The sequence below is a fragment of the Danio rerio genome, chromosome 2 (genome assembly GCF_052040795.2).
Source record: "Danio rerio strain M-AB ecotype USA chromosome 2, GRCz13ab, whole genome shotgun sequence".
In the NCBI taxonomy this organism is placed as follows: Eukaryota; Metazoa; Chordata; class Actinopteri; order Cypriniformes; family Danionidae; genus Danio; species Danio rerio.
This window is the reverse complement of record NC_141022.1, coordinates 4,383,653-4,407,500: the sequence shown is the minus strand read 5'-3', so window position 1 is coordinate 4,407,500 and position 23,848 is coordinate 4,383,653. Positions and strand designations below refer to the sequence as shown.

The 23,848-nt window shown below is 30.8% G+C and overlaps 1 protein-coding gene across 3 annotated transcripts in view; it reads right to left on the bottom strand.

Annotated features, from left to right (window-relative positions):
* npc1 (Niemann-Pick disease, type C1) overlaps window positions 1-20,157 on the bottom strand; it is a 43,323-nt gene extending 23,166 nt beyond the window's left edge. For 2 of the 3 annotated variants that reach the window (XM_087239433.1, XM_087239432.1), the window contains exons 1-10: window positions 20,051-20,145; window positions 10,368-10,496; window positions 9,877-9,983; window positions 9,498-9,655; window positions 7,799-7,966; window positions 5,821-6,070; window positions 3,544-3,629; window positions 3,018-3,385; window positions 1,608-1,834; window positions 336-436 (exon numbers count right to left, since the gene is read on the bottom strand). In XM_087239433.1, coding sequence (XP_087095559.1) covers window positions 336-436; window positions 1,608-1,834; window positions 3,018-3,385; window positions 3,544-3,629; window positions 5,821-6,070; window positions 7,799-7,966; window positions 9,498-9,655; window positions 9,877-9,983; window positions 10,368-10,496; window positions 20,051-20,116 — 1,660 coding nt within the window. In that variant the 5' untranslated portion in view covers window positions 20,117-20,145. Of the gene's footprint in view, window positions 1-335; window positions 437-1,607; window positions 1,835-3,017; window positions 3,386-3,543; window positions 3,630-5,820; window positions 6,071-7,798; window positions 7,967-9,497; window positions 9,656-9,876; window positions 9,984-10,367; window positions 10,497-20,050 lie in introns of all 3 variants that reach the window. The other variant, NM_001243875.1, reaches the window with a different exon arrangement.
* Between the last annotated feature and the right edge of the window lie 3,691 nt (window positions 20,158-23,848).

Here is a 23,848-nt window from a genome sequence, read left to right as displayed (position 1 = left end):
ACCTGACAGGATCTGGACTTGGAAACTGTGAGGTCAGACTACAGAAATGATAGAATGTTCCCTGATAAGCACAAATCACATGAAAGGATATCCTGAAAGAAAAATACATCTGAATTAAAGAAAACGCCTCAAAAATGACCAAAAGAGCAGATCTGGCTTTAGCATGTTTAATTAAAAGGCTACTGTCCTGAGCGAATGAAGCAGAATCTTCAGAAAACAAGACAGTAAAGTAAAAGTGATGTAAAGAATAAAAAAATAAATGATTAAAGCCCAGATTTTTGGAAAGTTGTTATGCCAGTTCTTTTATTATTCATGTTTGTTTTGATCAAACTCACCCTCATATCCTCCAAGAACAAGCCAGGGGAAAACTGGACCTCCGAACGTGCCCATGCAGGGGTCATGCAAACGGCTCGTGTCATCCAGAGAGGTCGGGGAACTACGATAAAACAAACACGCACACAAACACACAAAATAAAATAATATTAATAAAATATAATATTTTTTATTGTAATATTGTTTTATTGCAATACTTAATGTTATATTTTAAATGTCAAATTTCTGTTTCCTTTACATGATTTTAATTTTTGTGGATATTTTATATGACATATTACATTTTATGTTCTTTTTCATTTTTATTTTATACTTAAAATATTCTTTGATTTTTTTTAAACTAAAGGCCAGCAAACAAATCTAGTTGGCACAGTCTTTTTTAATTGAATAATTTTAAATTTTATTTTTTATATATATTTTTTTAAATTTAATTTTCTTTTTTATATATTTATTTTATATTTAATTTTCAATTATGTATTTTAAATTTTACATTATATTTTGCATTTATTATACTTCATTTTTAAAATGTCATATTTTATTTGATAAAAGGCCAGCAAACAAATCCACTTTGTGCAGTTTTCTTTCTTAATAATAAAACATTTTATATTTTACACTTTATTTATTTACATTTAATTATATCTTTATATTAGTCTTTTTGATACTACTTTGTTTAGTTTTCAGTTATGTATTTTACATTTTAAATTATATTTTGCAGTTTGTATTATACGTCACAAACCCAGATAATGTCAGTTTTATTTGATATGTTATTTTACTTTTACACAAAAGCCAGCAAACAAAGACACCAGACATATCAGAGCAGATGACTGGGAAATACATTCATTAATTGAAATTAATAGAATAGATTTTTTTTTTATTGTATCTTTAATCAAATACATAATAAAATAAAAATGTAAGTTAATTTGTAATATTTTCTTTATATATATATATATATATATATATATATATATATATATATATATATATATATATATATATATATATATATATATATATATAAAGAAAATATTACAAATTAATGAAAAATTTTTATTTAAAATTTTTTATTTTAGATTCAGTCTTTTAGATTTTATATTTGATATTTTATTATTTTTATCTATTTTATTGTATTGTATTTTTAATAATTAACATTTTATTTTACATATTTTTTATTTTTTATACATTTAAAAAATATATATTTATATATAACATTTTATTAAATAATTTTTTTGGTTTTATACATATTTTATTTTTAACCATAGGCTAGCAAGCAAAGGCACCTGGCACAGTAGAGCAGATGAGTGTGGTAGTCATTGTAGAGGAAGAATTCGTCTTGAAACTCATGATCCAGGACTTCATGGCTGTTCTGGAAGTAGTTTAACACACTCAGGATGGTGCAGTTGTCATTGTAAGGAGACAAAGGTGAAACACAGATGTCTTTCAGAGTCACATTCTCTCCTTTATATTCAGCGATCAGATTCTCGATTTCCAACTGCAGATCCAGCACCTTTATACACAACAGAGGATAGACAAAACACGACAACATGAAGTTAGCAGCATGAATTACTACAACATGAATAACATGAAAAATAAAATGACTTCTTTTAAGCTTGTTGACCATGAACAACGATTACTCAATTGTGCTTTTTAGACATTCTATCATATTTACATGCAAGTAAATGAAATACTTTGAAAATAACAACAACAACAAAAGTATTTGGACATTATAGTTATGTTAAAAAAATACAAATACAACAAAAAAAACATTTTACTCTGTAAAAAAGCTAAGAATTGTTCAATATAAATCAGTATTAAAAAAAAAAAACATTTAAACAATATATGCAAAAAAAAAAAAAAAAAAGATATAATATAAAATATAAAATATAAATAAACAAACAAAAAATACACATAAAACAAAATAATAAAAATAAAACTAAATAAATAAAGCAAACAAGGAAAGATATATATATAAAAATAAATAAACAAATAAAATAAATAAAAAACTATATATATATATATATATATATATATATATATATATATATATATATATAAATAAACAAAACAATAAACATAAATAAAATAAAAATGAAAAATAAACAAAAAATAAACATATGAATGAATAAACAAACTAAGAAAAAAACTAATATACATAAATAAACAAAGAAATACATATAAATAAAAGCAAAGAAAAAAAAATTTAAATTAAGTTTGTTTATATATATATATATATATATATATATATATATATATATATATATATATATATATATATATATATATATATATATATATATATATAAACAAACAAACAGATATAAAATATATAAAAACAAATAGATAAACAAATAAATAAACAAAGAAATTGAAAATTTAAATAAATAGAACTAAACAAAATAATAAAAAATAAAACAGACAAAGAAAGAATAAAATATATAAAAATAAACAAATAGATAAATAAACAAAGACATTTAAAAATAAAATAAATTTAACTAAACAAAATAATTAAAAACAAAACAAACAAACAATAAAATATATAAAAAAATAAAGAAATAAAAAATATATAAAAATAAAGAAATGAAAACAAAAAAACAAATAATTTATTCTGCACAGAAAAAGCTAAAATAATGCTAATTAAATAATGCTAATTAAAATAATTCTGTCTGGCCCTGGTTATCATCTTGACTTGCCTGATGCAGCAGTGATAGGTTCAGAATGGGGGAGAAGGGAATGATGTCTCCTGTGATGGTGGAGAAACCTCCCTCCTCGGTCCATGGAGTGGTGATGATGAGCTGCTCGGTGCGGAAGAAGGGCCCGAAGTGCTGGTCGAAGTAGTTTTTCTCCTGCCGTGCTCTGCTGCTGGGAGCAGACCAGAGCTCCACAGGGTTAGTGGTGATGCGCATGTAGGAGAGTCCGGCTGAGCAGATGCAGATCAGCACCAGACTGCTCAAGATGATGGTGAGCGGCTGCCGGACGCACAGAGAGCCCCAGCGGCTGAACACCAGACGCAGAGAGTTTTCGAAACGCTCGCCCACAGTCTCACAGCACGACGCCTCATCTGGAAAAAAGCACACACGACATGAGGGTGTCTGCAGGTTTCACCAAGGCAAAGCTTTCAAGTATTAAATGTCAGACTTATATAGGGTTAAATGCTAAGGATTTGTTTTAATTGGCTAAGAGAAACAAACACACTTGCCCACGTTACAAATTACATACCTATTAAATCTGTGCCATCAGAGTTTAAGGAGTGGGGCTGATTGCTGTCAAGAATTGGGCCATATTCAGATGTGACCACGCTCCTTCTGTAATGAGATAAACCACAACAATAAAAAAATAAATAAATCAACAAATAACAAAATATAAACCACTATTAAACAATTCAAAAAATAAAACAAAACATAAATAACCAATAAAACAGCAGTAAGTTATGGACTGACCTGCTTAGTAATTAAAAACCATTAAAAAGCCACAAATAATAAATAAACGAGCAATCATAAACCATAAGGATGAAGTTAACAGACTAGAATTAAACTACATCTTACAGACATGTAAACAGGCAGAAAATAAAAGCGGAGTTACTGACAACTCAACCTAGGCAGCAAATAATATAAAATAAAATCTAAAAATAATAATAATCATAAATAAATACTAATAAAAAAGTTATAAAATACTAAAGTGAAAAAATATAGAATATATGAGCAATATCACACTCGTAGTAGTGCGATGTGGCTGTATATCAGGTGTGTGTTGGTGGTGGCTTATCTTAGTGTCTCATCAGCGACAATATACAGCCATATCACACTGTTACATGTGTGATATTGTGTTCATACAACAGTTCGACTGCATAATTGAGTATATAAAAAAGAAACTCCAACAGACAGTCCCTTTTGTACCAGGAACTACTTTCTTCAGCCATTCATTCACATCTGCAGCAGAAAAGCAGAAACTGTTCCTCACTCACAAATATCACTTTAGAGCTAGTGTTTAAATGATTCTCTGGCGTAATGTCTAAAAAGACGACAAAACCAGTGATTTTGCTCACATTTTAAGATTATAAGGCTGAACAGCAGTCTAGAGACATTTCCCAGTATTTCTCTGTTGCAACTGGGAGATCACAATATTACTATGGTATAAATACAGCACTACAACTTACAAAAGAGACAGATCAACTTAGGAAAAAATTTACTTTTATAATGATTCGACCAGCTGTAGTTAGCACACACATATTCTAAATGCATTAAGCAGAATTCAAATGAGCCATTTTAATCGAGATTAATTCCAAGATTAGAGTGAGATTAATCTAGATTAAAAAGTAATCTATGCCCACCTATAATATATATATATATATATATATATATATATATATATATATATATATATATATATATACACACATATATATATATATATAAAAATAAATATATATATATATAAATATAAATATATATATATAAATATAAGGGTGGGTTAAGGTGTAAGGGATGGTCAACAGTGTATTTACAAATGTAATTACAAAAGTTATTTACAGATGTAATTACATATATGTATTTAATCAAGCATAAGTACACAGTAAATACATGTATTTACACAATAAGTACATTGTAACAACTTATTAATTCCTGTGTAAGTACATATTAGTTAAGGCCACTTAATATAAAGTGGGACCATATATATATATATAAAATATATATTGAAATATACTTGCAGTTGTAGCCGGATTGAAACACAACTTTTACTCACAGAGCATAAATAGTTAACTGTATGCGACAAACAAAACATTTTTTGATTTATATTTTTTAATGAACCGCTTCATTTCAAAGGGTTAAAGTTAAAAAAGACTGTTAAATTAAAAAAAGAAATCCACAATTTCTCTTATGCTATTCCAGAACATGTGCACCAATCTGATAGCTAAAATCTGCTTCTCTTTATCTTTTATTCAGGTTGCTTTATTTTGAATGGTATTGCCAAAAAGCATTTTAGATGTATAAAATATGTACTATTTTTCTTTATTATATTTTATGCATTAAATTAGTATAAAATTTATAAAATATACAGCAAATGAAAAATAAATGAAAGAAAAAAGGAATAAAAACAGAGAAATATGATTAACCATGATGACTTGATTAACCAAGTCAAATTCTAATGCTACATGTAAGAGTATTTTGCAGCCAATTTAGATTGTCCTCCTTCATAATTTCATCCTCAACAAGTATTTAGAAAAATGTTCTCAGTCGTTTAGATTAAAGAATTTATTATTCAATGTTTCTCTATTTCTCTCTCAATTAATGACACCTTTACAAAAGCGAGAAAGCGAAAGCAAACATAAATCCCAGACATGTTAGTAGATTTAGGCCCAATCCCAATTCTACCCCATAGCCCTACTCCTCATTTTGCACGTTCACGTGAAGGGGTAGGGGCGTCCCAATTCTCTTTAGCTTGAAGGCGTAGGGCTAAGGAGAAGGGGTAGATAGCAATAGCCCCTCGCAATTTTACCTGTAACACCAAGCTCCCAGAACCACTCCGAAGAAGATGAGGAGGAAAGCGATGTAAGAGCACCACATGATGAAGCTCATGGCATCCAGGCCGAGGATAATCCAGGGAGGAGGGATGGGAGGGGGCACAGGCGTGGGCCCGCACACTTCACTGCAGTCCTGACACGAGCAGGGTTCCGAGCCGTCATCCAGAGACTGAGAGCAGTTAAACGTCCTGTTATTCATTGGGGTCATGCCCTGCACAGGGACATCTGGAGAGACCGAACACACAGATTTTACACACTCAAAACAACTGGATTCATTCATGAAACAATCTTAATTATAAGAGTACATTCAGAGCAGTTTGCAAGAAAGAGAGAGTGTTTTGAGGTTATTGCCATATCAGCTTCTCTGCAATGGCATAACAAAAATAGTTTGTATAAATATCCCTTTTCTGTAATAGATAAAGTCGACAGTGCAGGGGAAAAAATAGTACAGCAAACTGTCAGTTGGCTTACAAAAGAAGACACAAACCGTGAGGACACCCATGACTTTATAGTTTACAAAGTTAAAATGTAAAGAAATAAACAGTAAGTAATGTAATGTCCTGCTACATTTGTCATTTGTAATTTCATAAGCACAAAATGTTCTATCATTATAAAGATAATCGCGATTATAAAAACACTATAAATGAAGAGAACTTCTCTCCTCCTCAATCGCCGGGTCTGAATGCTGACACACTGGATAGCAATGCAGTCTCTTGCCCCGTCTATTGCAACCATTAGCTCTGCCGGTAATCTGGAGGATTTTAAACATGTGCGAACACAGCAGCACAGATATATATATAGATATATATATATATATATATATATATATATATATATATATATATATATATATATATATATATATATATATATATTTTTTTTTTTTTTTTTTTTTATTTTTTTTTTTACAAAATACTGATAAAAAATAGCAAAAAAAAAAAAAAAAAAAAAAGTCAGCAGATTTGTCTGTTTTTTTGCATTATCAGTCGGCCATGGAGAGCAGACTGTAAATGCCACAGAATCTAATGAAATGCAGATTTTGCTGATTAGTTCTGATAAAAATGATCAATGTTTGTCTTGTTTTAACCTGTACTAATCAGTTGAACTGAGAAAAAAAAAACATTGAGTTCTAAAAGACTGACAGAAATTACACTAAATAAATTCAAATATAGCCTATTAATCTTACTCAAACTAAGTCAGTTTGTTAAAATATTTTTCATTTTCCTGTTTAGTAATTCCTTCTCTATTTGATTTAACAGCTTCCACATGGTTACATTTGAGTAACAAACTCATGACATAAATGAAAATACTCTATAAATATAGAGTTTAAACTGTTTTTGTTGTTTATAGGATGTAACAGTTGTAAATGCCTCATATGCAGAGAAGAAACTATTTCTGAAAGCCACTGCACAGCGGTAAGTTATGGAAGATATATTAAGATATATTTTCGCATGGAAAACAAGTTTAATTTTGAATAATAATGAGTAACGTACGCATCATCACTCCACTTGCAGTTTTGCGCTAAGTCACTAATTTTGATCCCGCACCAAAAATTATTTAAATCCCGGAAGAAATTAGCTGACAAAAGCTTACAATCATCCAGTTTTCCCCACAATTAAAGCTAATAGGTGCTAACATTGTCTTAACTGATGCTCAAAACACACAAATCTGTTAACATCAACAAAAAAGTACTCAAGGGTTTCTTGAACCTTTAATAAAACGAAGGCTGAACTTGATAATTGTCTTTTTCTGCAATCATATGACATTTTAAGCATAATAATAATAATAATGTAAAATAACGCAACTACCTCAGCTTTTTTTTAAATCTCGGTCACAATACGAGTTTTACAGCCATAAACAGATTGAATTTCCAATGCTGAAGTTCACACTGTGGTTTTATGAACTGAAGCTCAGTAAAAGATCTTGTGATTGTGTGTGTGTGTGTGTGTTTACCTGTGAAAATCGGTTCGATGCCAAAGGGAACCTGTCCGTTGCTGATACTAAACATGTACTGGATCCAAATTTGAGGAGTACACACACTGGCGTCTCTGCCGCACAACAGACCGAGAGCTTTGATGTTGCTGGATGGAGCCTGGACATCTCTGCAGGCGTTAAACATGGCTACACAAACACAAACACAAACACAAACACACACACACACACACACACACACACACACACACACACACACACACACACACACACACACACACACACACACACACACACACACACACACACAAACACACACAAACACACACAAACACACATTATCATTATCATTATCACCATTACTACTACCATTATTAGATAATATAAGTACTAACAGTGCTTTATTACTAAGGAAATAATACTAATAAATATATTTACAATAAAAAGAATGTTGTTAAAAATAAGTACAAAAGTGGATTTTATCCATAAAATATGCATGCAAATAATAATAATAATAAATTGCAATGAGGTAATAATAAAAATAATAATACATTTCTTTAGGGTATTAATAATAACAACAACAACAACAACAACAACAACAACAACAACAACAACAACAATAATAAATTTTAATGATGTATTAATAATAGTAATACATTTATTTGAGGTATTAATAATGGTCACACTTTACAATAAGGTTCATTAGTTAATGTTACCTAATGCATTTACTAACATTAACAAACAATGAACAATACATCTACTACTGTATTTGTTCATGTTAGTTAACGTTAGTTAATGAAAATACAGTAGTTCATTGTTAGTTCATGTTAACTCATGGTGCATTAACTAATCTTAACAAGCATGAGATTGGATGTTAATAAGGCATGAGTAAATGTTCAATTATGATCAACAAATGCTGTACAAGTGTTGTTCATGATTAGTTCATGTTAGTAAATGCATTAACTAATGAACCTTATTGTAAAGTGTTACCTTAATAATAATAAATTTCAATGAGGTATTAATAATAAAAATAATAATAAATGTCTTTAAGGTATTTTTAATAATAATAATTATAATACATTTATTTGAGGTATAAATAATAATAATAATAATAATAATGATAATAAAAATTTCAATGAGGTATTAAAATAATAATAATAATAATAATAATACTTTTATTTGAGGTATTAATAATAATAATAATAATAAATTTCAATGAGGTATTAATAATAATACCATTTATTTGAGGTATTAATAATAATAATAATAATAATAATAATAATAATAATAATAATAAATTTCTTTACGGTATTTATAATAACAAAAATAATAATACATTTATTTGTGTTAATAATAATAATACATTTCAATGAAGTATTAATAATAATAATAATAATAATTAATCATTGAAAAGTTGTGTTGTTATTCATATTAAAATTATTACTAACTTGACTATATAAAACCATCCAAACTAAGCGTATAGCAATTAAACAGCACAACTACTTAATTTATGATTTACTCAGTCATAACTATTTTTTTTTTATTTTACTTGTATAAATCGCTAACAGCAATAAAGACTACACAAGAATATACTTCAATGTATCGGTGCTTCGACTATGAAAATGGTTGAATGATAATGATATTTTTTAGAGATGAACTAAAAACGGTTGTAAACTGAAGTCACTAATGTTCTGTATGTGAATAAATCAGTGTTTCTCACCATCGGCAAAGGTCTGGGTGATATAATAGGTCACATTCCCCACACTGGTCTGGTTTTTCTCTTTAAGGAAGTCTTTTACGCTGATAAACTGGCTCTGTCTGGGGCTGCAGGTGAGCTCGCAGAACAGGGTCATGAAGTTGAAGAAACATGCTGGACACCTGACCAACAAAACACACACTACTTACACAACAGCCATAAACCGGCTAATTCCATCATTGTTAGCTCTACCAAAGTACAAACAAGTGCATGGCATTGGTTGTCAAACTGAAAATTTGATTAATAAATAACCTGGTCTACCTAAAAAATAGGTCAAAGTTTATTTCACAAACTTTCTAGGGCACACTTACTACTGTATGTTCACCACAGATGTGTTACATACCTGGACAGGTACTGAAGGGGGATCTGGATGTTGCTTTTTAGTGTGTTGAGCTGTTGTGTATCGCAGCAAACTCTGTTGTCTGCGTAGACCAGTCTCGGACACAGCTCCTTTAGAAAAAAACATTTTTAAAAAAATAATTCACTGGATGTCTTAATGAGAAAAAATAAATAAACAAAACCCTTCTTTCTTTTACAAAGGAAGATATAATGAAGAATGTTAGATAAAAAAAATCAGTTAGCCATATCAAAGGATATCAATGCTATTTTTTTTCCTTCTAACTTTCTTCAGAATATCTTATATTGAAAAAAAGTGAGGAAATGTACTTTTTTGGTAGAATCGTACCTTTAAATCTTGCCATTTTTTATTTCAATTTAACCTAAAATTTATCATCCGATCAATCATTTAGTTAATCTAGCCAAAAAATTGTGACATTGTAATTTTTATCTCTGTTTCCGATACAAAGCTAACGGTGTAAAAGTGGATTGTCATACCTGCAGCAGCTCCTGTCCTTCATTAGGCAGAGGCACAGCAGGACCGGTGTAATTGCAGTTCAACTTCTTTTCTGGGACGTTTGGGGAGTTCCCACATTCGCCGTACCAGATACAGTGCTGGCCATGCACCTGAGTGAACACACAACAACAACAACAACAAAATAAATCACACAGGAGATTTGATGGATTTTAACCATCAAACATAAGCCTTAAAGTCTTTTAAAATGTCTGTACACAAAAAGAATGCTCTGTTGGACAATATCTATGTTGTAATCACTTTAATTTTGTAAATGTCTTAAAGAGATATTTCAGCAAAATAAAAAAAATCATAATTTACTCATTATTGACATGTTTCTAACCCTAGTTTGAGATTTTTTTTTTTGTTTAATTCTGAAAGCATTTGATAATTTGAAGAGTATTGAAAACCTGTAACCATTGGCAGCCATAGGAGGAAAAACAAATATTGGGTAAATGGACAAACAGACTAATTAAGCTGAGAAATAAATAAACCGATAATTAATTAAACAGATAAATAAAATATTAAGAAACAGAAAGATAAATAAATAGTTAAATAAACTACAGAAAAATAATTAAACAAATAACTAAGTATACAAATAAACAGACGATTAATTAAACAGATAAATGAACAAATAAATAAATGGATAATTAATTAAACAGATGAATAAATAAATAAATAAACAGATAATTAAAGAGATAAAGAAAGAAAGAAAGAAAGAAAGAAAGAAACAAACAATTAATTAAACAGATAAATAAACAGATAATTAAATAAATACATAAAAAGATAATTAATTTAACAGATAAATAAATAAATAAACAAACAAATAATTAAACAGATAGATAGTCAGATAATTTATTAAACAGATAAATAAACAGATAATTAAACATAAATAAATAAACAAACATAACTAATTAAACAGATGCATAAACAAACAGATAATTAATTAAACAGGTAAATAATCCCACAGATAATTAAATAAACAGGTAAATAAATAAATGAATTAATAATAAAGACAAATAAATCAAATCAAATAAACAGATAATTAATTAAACAGGTAAATAAATAAACAGATAATGAGACAGTTAAAATAAATAAATATATAATTAAATCGATTAATAAAAAATATATTAAAAAGATAAATACATTCAAAAAATAAACAGATTTTTATTTAAACAGATAAATAAACAAACAAACAAACAGATAATTAGTTAAACAGATAAATAAATGAACAGATAATTGATTAACCAGATATATTATTATTCAAACAGATAAATACATAAGTAAATAAATAAATAAATAAATAAATTAAACTGATAAATTAATTAATTAATTAACAGATAAATAAATGAACAGATAAAAGATTAAACAGATAGATGGATAGACAAGTTTTATAAAATGATAAATCACATTCCAGTGTACAAACATGAGGAAAAAATGCAACATGCATCAAATAAAAACATTTAAAAAGTATTGTGCATTAAAACTTGCAGGACTCTTATAATACAAGACTTCATTCGTTCCTTCACTGGCTGTTTTGAAGTTTAATCATAAAAATCACATCATTTTAAGACTTTTAAACTTTTAATACAATTAAATTATATAAAAAGCCAATTATATAAATTGAATTAAACAAAAAAAAGAAAGGGTTATAATGAACAGAGAATCCTCTTCTCTCTGCTCTAGAAATCTTTTCCGCATGATGTTTAAAATTTAATGTTCCTCAAAAAAAAAAAAAAAAAAAAAAAACAATCAATAAGGTTCCTTCCCCTTTTCGGTTTTATTTTTGGGGGTTGCTTTCAAATCAACAGCTCCTACCGTCTTCTATCAGACATTTCACTTCCTTTGCTGGAGGAAAAAAAAGACAGAAACAATGCCTCAAAACTGGCTGAGACGGTTAAGACGTCACTTATCTCAAACACGTCTCGGTGAAACCAGAGAGAAAAGTACATTCCTCAGCTGTTTCGTCAGATTTACACTCACGTGAGCACAACTGAAAGGCATGTGTACATTCAGAAGAACAGATCCTCCACCTAGCCAGCAAACAATCAAACTCTGATGCAATCAAACTCAACTGTGACGTACGGCAGACAAGATCAACACTGGATTTTACCTGGTAAATGATGTTACAAAGGTCAAAGGTTGCACTTAGACAGTGTTTGTTTGTTATTTCAACACCATGCCAGCTTCCAGGGCTGCACAATATATCGTTTTAGCATTGAACTCGCAATGTGCACATTAGCAATATTCACATCGCAAGATATGCAATATTGAGTCTGAATTATAGCAGCATACAATGGCATTTATACAAACTGTAAGACTTTTTATGACCTTTTAAGACCATGAAGACGGTCGAATGACTGAGTGACTGTAAAGCTTTTGTTATGCAGAACGGTTTCCTCTCAGCTGAAAACAAAAGAGCGTGACTGTGCATCATGTGACTGTCCCTCATGCAGAGTCAGCATTTACAGCCTTTTGGTTAGTCATGTTGGATGACACCTGGTAGTGTCATGATTCACTTATTGACATAAAAACTGAGTACAGTCGTCTCTAAGAATCTCAGAGAACAAGTTCCTGATCACAAAGATTCCCTAACAGCCCGAAACACTGCTATCAGCTATTATCAGCTGTCAGTGGCTTACAGGAAACATTAAAGGGATTATTTTTCTGCTAATATAAACCCTCATTAATTATTAGCCATCAAGTGATTTTAAACCTTTAGTAGTTACATAAAGAATACAATAGAAGATAAGGGTGTCACAATCCTCCAAATCCTCGATTCGATTACATTTTCGATTCTAAAGGCACGATTCGATTATGAATAATTTATTAATGACCAATTAATTATTTGTAGCCTACCGTTTAAACTACCTGACCTGCATGGTCTTTGTTTTACCCATAAACAAATCATACAGTAAATGAATAAAGGCAAAATACACACATAATTACCACCTGTCAATCACTTTTTCTGCGGGACTCGTGAATAGGCAGTGATCTGTGTCGTTATAATGGCGTCGGTAAAAAAGACGCACAACCAACAGAAACCAGCCAACAGTATCTGAGGTGTTCGCTAAAATGACTAAGTACAAGTGAGTGAAAGATTGAAGCAGTCCTCTGACTGCCTGGACCTGCTGTTTCGAGAGCATGGCTGTGTGTGCGTCTGTGTCTGTGTGGTCACGCGATGTGCATTTTCAGAGGTAGTGAGGAAGGAGGGCTGCTCAGAAATGCTACACGCCACTGTGGATGTTAAATTGTTGTCGTTCTAAAATGTTATTAAAAACAAAGACAGTGTAAACAGGGCCTGAGTGTGTACTTTTCGCAAGCGGATTTGCAACGGGGGCGGACGGAGGATCGCGATGCTGGTGTTGTCTATCGGACGAACCGTACGTAATACGTACATAGCAGAGCTTGCAAAACTGTGTTTTTTTGTCGACAACATGAACGTTGTCAACATAACTCACTGGAAATCCAAAATGCTTACACACCAGCGACTTCATTGAAAGAGGAGAGGGTTTAAGTTCTGTCGACGGGTCTCCTGCTTCTGCAGTTTAACAAGCACTTCAACAAGCCTGTTTTTTTCCCGCTTGGCAAGCCAAGCTAACGTGACATGGGGGCGTGGCAGCATCGACGATTCTATTTTTTGATTCGATAATCGAAATTGAGCATAAATTTCGATCGATTTCGATTAAAAATCAAAATCATGACACCCCTAATGGAAGATATTTTAAAATATGTTGTCAAGTAGTAACCACTGTGTTTAATAGTATGAGAAACAAATATGGAAGTCAATGGCTACCAGTTTTCAACATTCTTCAGAATATCTTCTTTTGTGTTTAACAGAATTAAGATACTCAGGTTTGGAACAAGTGACGGATGAGTAAACGACAGATGTTCACTTTCGGCTAAACAATATATTAAAAAAAAAAAAACATCCATCAAGTTCCCTTGAAAATGCCATGAGTCACATTCTAGATAAAGAAGCATTGTTTGACTACATAACAGTCAGACTGAAAGACTAATGCAATGCTTTTATTCTTGTTCACACTTCCTGACATTACAGTTTAACATTACAGACTCAGTTGAATCCAAACTGAGTCTGGATTCAGTTTAGAATCCAGACTCCAACCAAATTGCAATCAATTATTTGTCTAGTCAGTAGTAATGGACCAACAAGCATGTTGTAAATAGCTAAACTGAGTAGTTAAAAACATCAAGCACATTTGTCAACAGATAACAAACATTCTCTTTTCAGAAATGATTATTAATAATATTGACCATAGCAGTTTGTATTTATATTTTTATACTAGTGAAACTAATAGCAACAACACTTTCTCTCAAATTCTGTGTGCATCTAAAGTATTCATTGATGTAGAGCATAAAGGTCATTTGGGGTATTTTTAGAAAACAACTGAAAATCACGTTATGGGGATTCATGAACTGTGAAGTTCTATAATCTGAATGAGGAACAAGAAATATAAATACAAAAGCTGATGTTTCTTTACCTTTTTTTTTTTTTATTACATAGCTGGAAATAAGCTCGACTCATCACTTGGCTACCAAACACCAGCAATGTTTGTTTCAGGTTACTAAAGCAAAATCTGATTCTGATTCACAGTCATTCACATGAGTCAAAAAGATGTGTGTGAAAGGGGGGGGGGGGGGGGGGGGGGAGAATTGAGATGGATTAAATGTTTCAGATTAGGGCTTCACAATATATCGTTTCAGCATTGATATCCTAATGTGCACATCTGAAACAGTCACATAGTAGAATCTGAAATGTCAAATTAGGATTATAGTGGCGTAGGAGTTCAAAATACACATAATTGTGAATTTCAAAGTTTAACCAAAAATAGCTGTATTATTTGCATGCTGTTTTAAGCATGTGGCTGTGTACGGGTTTCAAGCCAGTTTAAAGCATTTAAGCACAGGAAATTAAAATCTGAGTAACTTTAAGAAATATTAGTTGTATGTGCAGCAGGCCCCTGCAGAGACCGTCCAAAGGGCATGTGCAGGTTAAAGGGCATGTGCAGGGGGGGGGGGGGGGTGTACTGTCGCGCGCGTACTGAAGGGCGGGACCGAGGGTGTGTCGCGTCGCGGGGGTACTTTTGATCTTTTTGGAAGGGCACTTTCTATCCAAGACTAAAAAGGGCATGTGCACTACACAGGTTGAGCCCTATGTGTGCACGTGCCTGATGTGCAGTATTTATGCAATGAAGATTATTCATTTTACATTTATTCATTGAATTTTGTGTGCCTCAATCCTGTCAGACTCCCGCTAAAGCATTGGTTTCATTATTAACTTTTACTTTAAACTGATTTACTGTGTTCATCATTGGTTGTGGTTTGGTTTATTACCTTTCATGCTGATGCGCTCAACTACAAAATCATCCTGTTATCATACAAAATTGTCCTAAAACTATCATTCTTTTTAGATAAAGCCTTTTATTTAATCTGTTAAAATTATACTCAATATATATTGCAGAAAATAAAATATATATATTTTCCAATATCATATAGCCTTATTTCAGACTAGACATGAAACATAAAAAAATGTGGCATTTGAAACAATGTACCACAAAACCGGTGTCAATCTTTTAGAAACTGAGATCTATACATTACCAGAAAGCAGAAAGCAGACATTTTAAACTGAGGTATGGTTTGTTTGGATACTTTTTTTTTCTCTTGCAGAGATAAATCTATTTGAATTTTTTTGCAATCGAAATATTGAGAAGTCTGAAATTAAGTTCTTACTAATGCATATTATGAATCAAAATTGTGTTTTAAAGGGATAGTTCATCCCCAAATACAAATTTACTCTCTATTTACTCTCCCTTAAGTGGTTCCAAAGCATTTTATGTTTTTTAATTCTGTTGAAAACAAAAGAAGATATTCTGAAGAGAGCTGAAAACCTGTAACCATTAGAGGTGTGATGGATCACGGTTGATGTTTGATTCGTACACATGACTTTTTTTCAAAGTGTTTCATATATTATTTTTATTTTTCTATATTAGTTTTGATATCCTGAAGAGAGGAGAAAATATGTAACCACTGACTCCATAATAGAACATTCTATATAGAACTAATATTCTAATAGAACAGTGCTAATATTCTAATAGAAATAGTTCTAATAGAACATTCTATAAATTACTATTTTATTACAAATTAAACATTCTTAAATAACAGTTTTGTGGCCTAGGGTCACATTTAAATTGTTTATCATGACTTTATTTACTTAATAAAAAAAAAAACTAAAAAGTATTTACAACAAAAAAATTTACAAAACAACAAAAGTTATTTATTTATTAATTTAATTTAAAGTGTTTCCAAGATTATTTTTCTTTTTCTATAATATGTTTCATTTTCTGAAGACTGCTGAAAACCTGTAACCATTGACTTCATTGTCAGAAAAATCTATTACTTTGTTTTAAATTACATTTTTGTGGTCCAGAGTCACATTTAAAATTTTCATTCTGACTTTGCCTACTTAATTCAAAAAACTAAAAAGTATTTACAACAAAGAATTAAAATTAAAGTTATTTATTTATTTTTTACTTTATTCTAAGTGTTTCCTATTGTATTTTATTTTTATTTTTATATATTATTTTTTAATATACAGTACTGAAGAGAGCTGAAAACCGGTAACCACTGACTTCCATGGCAGAAAAAATCTATAACTTTGACTTCAATTAAGATGTTGTGGCCCAGGTCACATTTACAATAACACAAGTTAAAATAGACTCCATTACAGTGAACAGACAAAAAAGCAGAGCGATTTTAAACTGACGGAAAAGCTCAATGAAAAGCAAGAGCACTTTGACTTAACTGGATAATCCCCTGCCTCTATTTCTAGTCAACATGGAGGAGTGGCTTCATCTCAGACCTACTGATCTACATAGCTTACTCAACGTAAATTATTACATTCAACAGATTAAAGGCAAAGTTCACCCCAGATATGATGATTTACACACTCTTTACTCTCTCTCAAATGGTTTAAACCCTTAATGCCCGTCTTTTTTTGTTCTGTTTTACACAAAAGAAGTTATTTTGAAAAAAGTTGGAAACCGGTAACCATTGACCTCCATTGTAGGAAATGCAAATACATTAAAAGTTAATGGTTAGAGGTTTCCAACATTTTTCTGAATATCTTCTTTTGTATATGACACTCATTTGGGCTGTACATGCGTGGATTCATTGTTTACTTGTTTCTAAACTTTATGAGTGCTGTCTAGATAGGAGGCTCGATAGGATTTGAGACACATGCAGCGTGTCGCAATGCAAATCGACGTTTGACTCATCTTCAACGAAAGAGGACAGACAGAAAGCGATTTGCACACCCTACAAAATCACTAAAGCAGCATTTTCTCCTCTGCTGATCGTGCAGGTCTGATCATGTGCTCCTAAAACTGCAGCGACTGACAAATGATTAGTATGATGTTGCAAATCATATCTCCTCCAAATGTTGTACACAACAACAACAACATAAAAGTTATATATTCGCACGTTCCCTCAATTAAAGAGACGTTTTAGGCAACCTCAAGTAAAAAAAATAAAAGGTATATCAATGTCCTTTGTGCCCGTGACGACTGCCATTAGAATCTTAAATACTGGGTTTTAGGTATGAATAGGGTTTAATTTAATAATATTGAATGTATTTAAGCAATTTCAGCATTATGAATGTGACAGTTGCAGTAAAAACTCAAAAGAAACTCAGATAGAAGGTATATTTTAACATCATATCGAAACATCTGTTTATATTTTCCAAAACAACTAACCACAGAGTTAATTAACCAAAAAATATCAATCTGTAAACATCTTTTGTACTTTAAATGAGTAAAATCTGTTATGGATGCGATTAAAAAAAAGTTTGTGAGTTTACAGTACACAACATACTTTGTAGAAATTCTGTGAATTAAACTGCACAACCCCCCAAAAAACCCAATTCTAATCAAAAGTATAAGAGTCGGCTTTTTATAGAACAAAAATGATTGATTTTGTTTTATTTTATTTGATTTATATTTTTGCATTTACGAGGAAAAAGTGTCGTTATGGATGTGACATCTCCGTTATGGATGTGACTGATGTGAAATTGCCACTTGTGTGACTTCTGCAAACTGCAAAATACTTGCTTGCACAAAAAACTTAGAAACTGCTTCTCTATTTAGCTGAAAACTTATTTTTTGCATGGCAAGGTTGACATTTGCATGGAATTGTTCATTTGTTTTGCCTGTTTTCTGCAATATGTGTGATGTGAACGCTGGTGTGGTTGTGTGGTGATGCCAAAGAGAAATTTCTACTTGTGGACAACAAAGAAAGTAAAGTAAAATAATATCAGAAATCAGACTTTCTCTTTAATAATATCACTTCAGAAAAGAATTTTTTGCAAGTTCTATACAGGGAAATCATATTAGCAGTGTTGGTCAATACAGCATTACTAGTAAAGGCTGATTAATACTTCTGCGTCGTGACCCCCATTGCATACCTTGCACATAGCCGTGCATTTATACTTCTGTTTGCTGTTTGTGTTGTTCTGCAGTAACATTTCTCAAACGCTAACTGGCAGCAGTTTTTATGTTCCTCTGTGTCAAGTTTCTTCACAGTTGTTGTTTTTTTTTTTAACACTACCTTAATGTAAACAAGTAGCTCAAACTCGGTCATTAAGAGGCGGGAGCCAGAGGACGTGCAACAACTGTAATCATCAAGTATTATTAAATGTTATCACACCGTCAGAATCCTATACCGGCCCATGCCTACTAAAAATGACTTATTGTTTAAGTCTGTTTTGTGTTTTAGTTGTGAGAAAACGAATTAATTAAATCTGTGAAGCTGCTCAACAGTGTATTCTCCATGCAGCACTGAAGTGACGTTATAACGGCATTAATGTGAGCATAAAAATGTTTCTAAGAAAATAAGTTCCTAAAGGCAATACCTAGATTTAATCATTTTATTGCTGAATTTCGTTGAATGTTGAATCTCTTAAGCTTATAGGCAAGGCAAGGCAAGCGTATGATATTTTTTTTATTAATGATTGAGGCTTTCTCTTCTTTTCTAATCGTTTGTTATAGTATTTTCTCTTCAATGCAGATGTTATTTTCTTTTATTCAATATGAAAAAAAAATGTTCTTTGGAAAAGTAACGTCTCAGTTACTTTATGAATGAAGTAACTAGTAACTGTAACGAGTTACTATGTTTCAGTAACTGGCTCAACACTGGCAGCCAATGACTACCAAAGTACATTTTTCAAGTCAATTAAATAGTGCTAATGTTGTTTTGAGTCATATTTGATGTGATTTCAGACAGAATACTCGATGTACAATAGTAAACAATATAGGGAACATGTCACAGGTTATCACTGAACGGTTGTGCGAATTTCAAACCAACTTTAACTCAATATCCTGCTTACATGCGACTTCAGACCGATTATGAAGTAATGTTAGCGTGCTACACAACATATTGACCGAGTCACAAGTTGTCACTTTGTTCAGAAACAACAAAAGTAGCCTCTTATAACGACACAGATACTATTAAGAGTTCATAAATGACATTATATTCCTGCTGAGGGCTGACAGGTCTTCTGAGTTAGGCTAAAGTTGAAGTTTGTGCTAGGCTAACTTAAGTTACAAAGAGAGCGGTTGAGGAGTCACAGCCAGGATAACGAACGAACACTTACCCAATGTGATAATAAAACTGTGGCCAATAAAAGACGGAAAATGTGGTTTCTCCCCAGCAGAAGCATCGCGGCTCAGACTCCAGAGCTCGTCTGACTCAGATCCGCGGGACAGGAGCTTTCTTATTTCCTGTTTGCAAACGCGTCCAGCTTTTCTGTGTAGAAATGAACGGGGGATACCGCCCTCTATCGGCGGAGAGTCTGAAACGCAGTCAAAGAGCTTGGAAAAACAGGGTAAGGGGATACAGCTGAGGATCCTGGCATAAAATTTGAGACACTGAACAACAATAATTACTATTTTACTTTACTTTGGGGGTAGGGGAGAGGTTAATAAAATACAATTAACTGCGTAATTTAATAAAGAATATTTGTTATAATTTTTTTTTACATTTCAGTGAGGACAATACGGATAATTTTTTAAATAATATTTCATGCAATTATTATTTTTACAGTAATCTAAGGGTTGGAGTAGGGGTAGATATTAATAAAATACAATTTAATGAGCAATTTAATAAATAATATGAATAATAGTTGGTGTAATTACTGCTTTCACAGTATGTGAGGCCTTTGTTTAGGGTTGAGGTAGGCGTAAACGTTAATAAAATACAATTTAATTGGTAATTTAACAAATTACATGAATGATATTTGGTATAATTAATGTTTTTAAATTACTGTGAGAGTTAAGGTTGGGGTAGACGTTAATAAAATACAATGTAATGGGTAATTTAATAAATAATATAAATAATAATTGATATAATTATTGTTTTTACATTACTGTTGGGGTTGGGGTAGACGTTAATAAAATACAATTAAATAAGTTATTTAATAAATAATATGAATATTTTATATGATTACTGTTTTATATTACTGCGATGGTTGGGTTTAGAGTTGAGGTAGGTGTAACGTCAATAAAATACAATTCAATTTTATAAATTGATTTAATAAAAAATTCTTCTTAACTCCCAGCCGCAGCTGTATCCCTTTTAGCAACAACTCGTAAACAGTCAATTCTCCGTCTGATGTGGTCTTATGTTGACATCTGGTGGCCCAATCCGAGAACTGCGAGTAATATGCAGATCGCTTAGCTCTTGAATATTAATTAGTAACGTGACGTTGGCTAAATTCATTAGCCAGAAGGCGAACTTAGTCAAAACACGAGACCGACTTTAGTAATATTAATGAGATTTATAAATTATGAGTATCAACAAAGTAAAATAAATAAACTGTAAACATTTATCACACTAAAGAGCTTACATCAAAATCTGAAATTGAGTATATTAATAATCTGAGTCTATTTATTTCTCAAATATCCCCCTTTATAGGAAATGTTGGTCTGACTTTTCTCATTTTATTTATGCTTCAAAATGTAAATTAGGAATTGATTTAACTATAAGGCACATAGTTTGTTACTTTTCCCATGGTAGGTATTCGTTTTATTATATATATATATATATATATATATATATATATATATATATATATATATATATATATATATATATATATATATATATATATATATATATATACATATATATATATATACATATACATATATATATATATATATATATATATATATATACATATATATATATACATATACATATATATATATATATATATATATATATATATATATATATATATATATATATATATATATTCACAAATGTAAATTGTTCTCAGTCATACAAGTTGCAGAGTTTTCATTGTGACTTTTACTGCTTAAAACAAAAAGGAAAAATTAATTACAACAAAAAGGGTGTATAAAAACTCTTTACTCTGCTTTTAATGGATTTATATAAATATATTAATTATTTTATGATCACTAATGAAGTCGAGAAACAATGTTGTAGAAACAAATTGTTAGCTGAATAAAGATTTCGTTTTTTGTTGAATTTAGTTTATTTTCTGAAGTTACTTTCTCGAATTTGTGACCTTAAAAGCATAATTTACATATTCATGAGTTCGGTCATTTCCCACATCACTACATTAATATTAATAAGTGGCGAATGTTATGACTGGAAGAGCTCGTCAGGTAGCTATATGTCTTAAATGAAGATTAATAAATGAATGGGTGCCATTTCATTATAATTTCTGTTAATTTTGTTCGTTGTCATTTATTTGTTTGTTAATTAGTTTGTTTTTATCAAACTCAGGATAATTCATTCATTCATTTAAATCTTTATTTAAATATTATTTATTTTTGTAATTGATATTAAAAGAAGTCAAGAAACGTTCAACGTTTAAAACTCATAAAGAACTTGTTTTTGTGGAAGTTACTTGATTTTCTGACATTTTGTGATCTAAAAGCATATGATTTGCATATTCATTAGTTCAGCCATTTCCAACGTGACTATATTAATATTAATGAGCAGCAAACGTTATGACTGGAAGAGCTGGTCAGGTAATCAATATGTCTTGTATAGAGTTCCAATAACAATGAATAGGTGCCATTTCATCATAATTTCTGTTAATTTTGTTTGTTGTCATTTACTTGTTTGTTAATTAGTTTGTTTTAATCAAATTCAGGATAATTCATTCATTTAAATCTTTATTTAAATATTATTTAATTTATAATCAATTTTAAATGAAGTCAAAAAACGATTGACATTGTAGAAACAAATTGTTAGCTGACACTTGTTCTTTTAGAAATCATAAAAAAATCGTTTTTGTGGAAGTTACTTTATTTTCTGACGTTACGTGCTCCTAAAAGCATATAATTTGCATATTCATGAGTTCGGTCATTTCCCGACTGACTACGTTAATATTAACGAGCGGTGAACATTATGACTGGAAGCATGAGCTCATCAGGTAGCTAATATTCATAATTCTTTTGAAAAGATAATGTTTTGAAGCTTTACTTGACAAAGTGCGCAGATGAAAGAATACTACAACTTCCATATCTATAGGCTACAAAAACATCGGTTTGTGGTCATAAAAATAGGCAATTTGCATATGTGATGAGTTCAAGTACTGTTAATGTGATTATAATGAGTGATTAAAAGAGCTTTAACGAAATTAGCATGATTAGAATGTAAAACAACTGATTGTATCACACCTCTTTAAAAAAGAGAGAAGTCTTTATTGAATTTACCTCTTATATAACAAAAGTCGAGAGGAGAAAGGGCTTTGAAAAGGAATGATGAAAGCAACATTACTTTGATTTGTGCAACTTCAGCATCATGTAGAGATCATGATATGTTTGTTCCGTCGTAAGATTCATTTCATTCATAATACAAAAGTCAAGCAGGAACTGAATTAAAGGCTGACGAACAAACAGGAATGGAATATATACGAGTGTGACCCCAATATGTGCTGTTTATGATTTACGGATAAAATACTCTTACTATATATGTGATAATGCAAACGGTCAGACGTATATTACAGTTCTGTACATGTACCAGTCGTTGCAGCTCCGTCCACACGACTACATTTCCAGCAAAACACAACCATAGACTGTATGGTAATAACAAAACGTTTCAAATTAAATGTTCATTCACAGCAGAGAGGCATTAAACAGCCTCCGAGTTCAGCTTACATAGCCTAGACGAGCCGTCAAAACTGTTCAGACACTTGAGCTACTGCTAAAATGTGCACTAAAATGTGTACACGTGTCTTTAAATAAGGTCATACTAGAATATATCAAAATAAGGGGCATTTCATTTACACAAACATATCGCAAATCTGTAGTTGAAGTTTGTGAAAGTTTGCATGTATGTAGTGGTACAGTCTAAAAATGCCCCCCCCCCAAAAGGCAAAAAAAATTCCAAAACAATAAAAAAAAAAAAAAAAAAA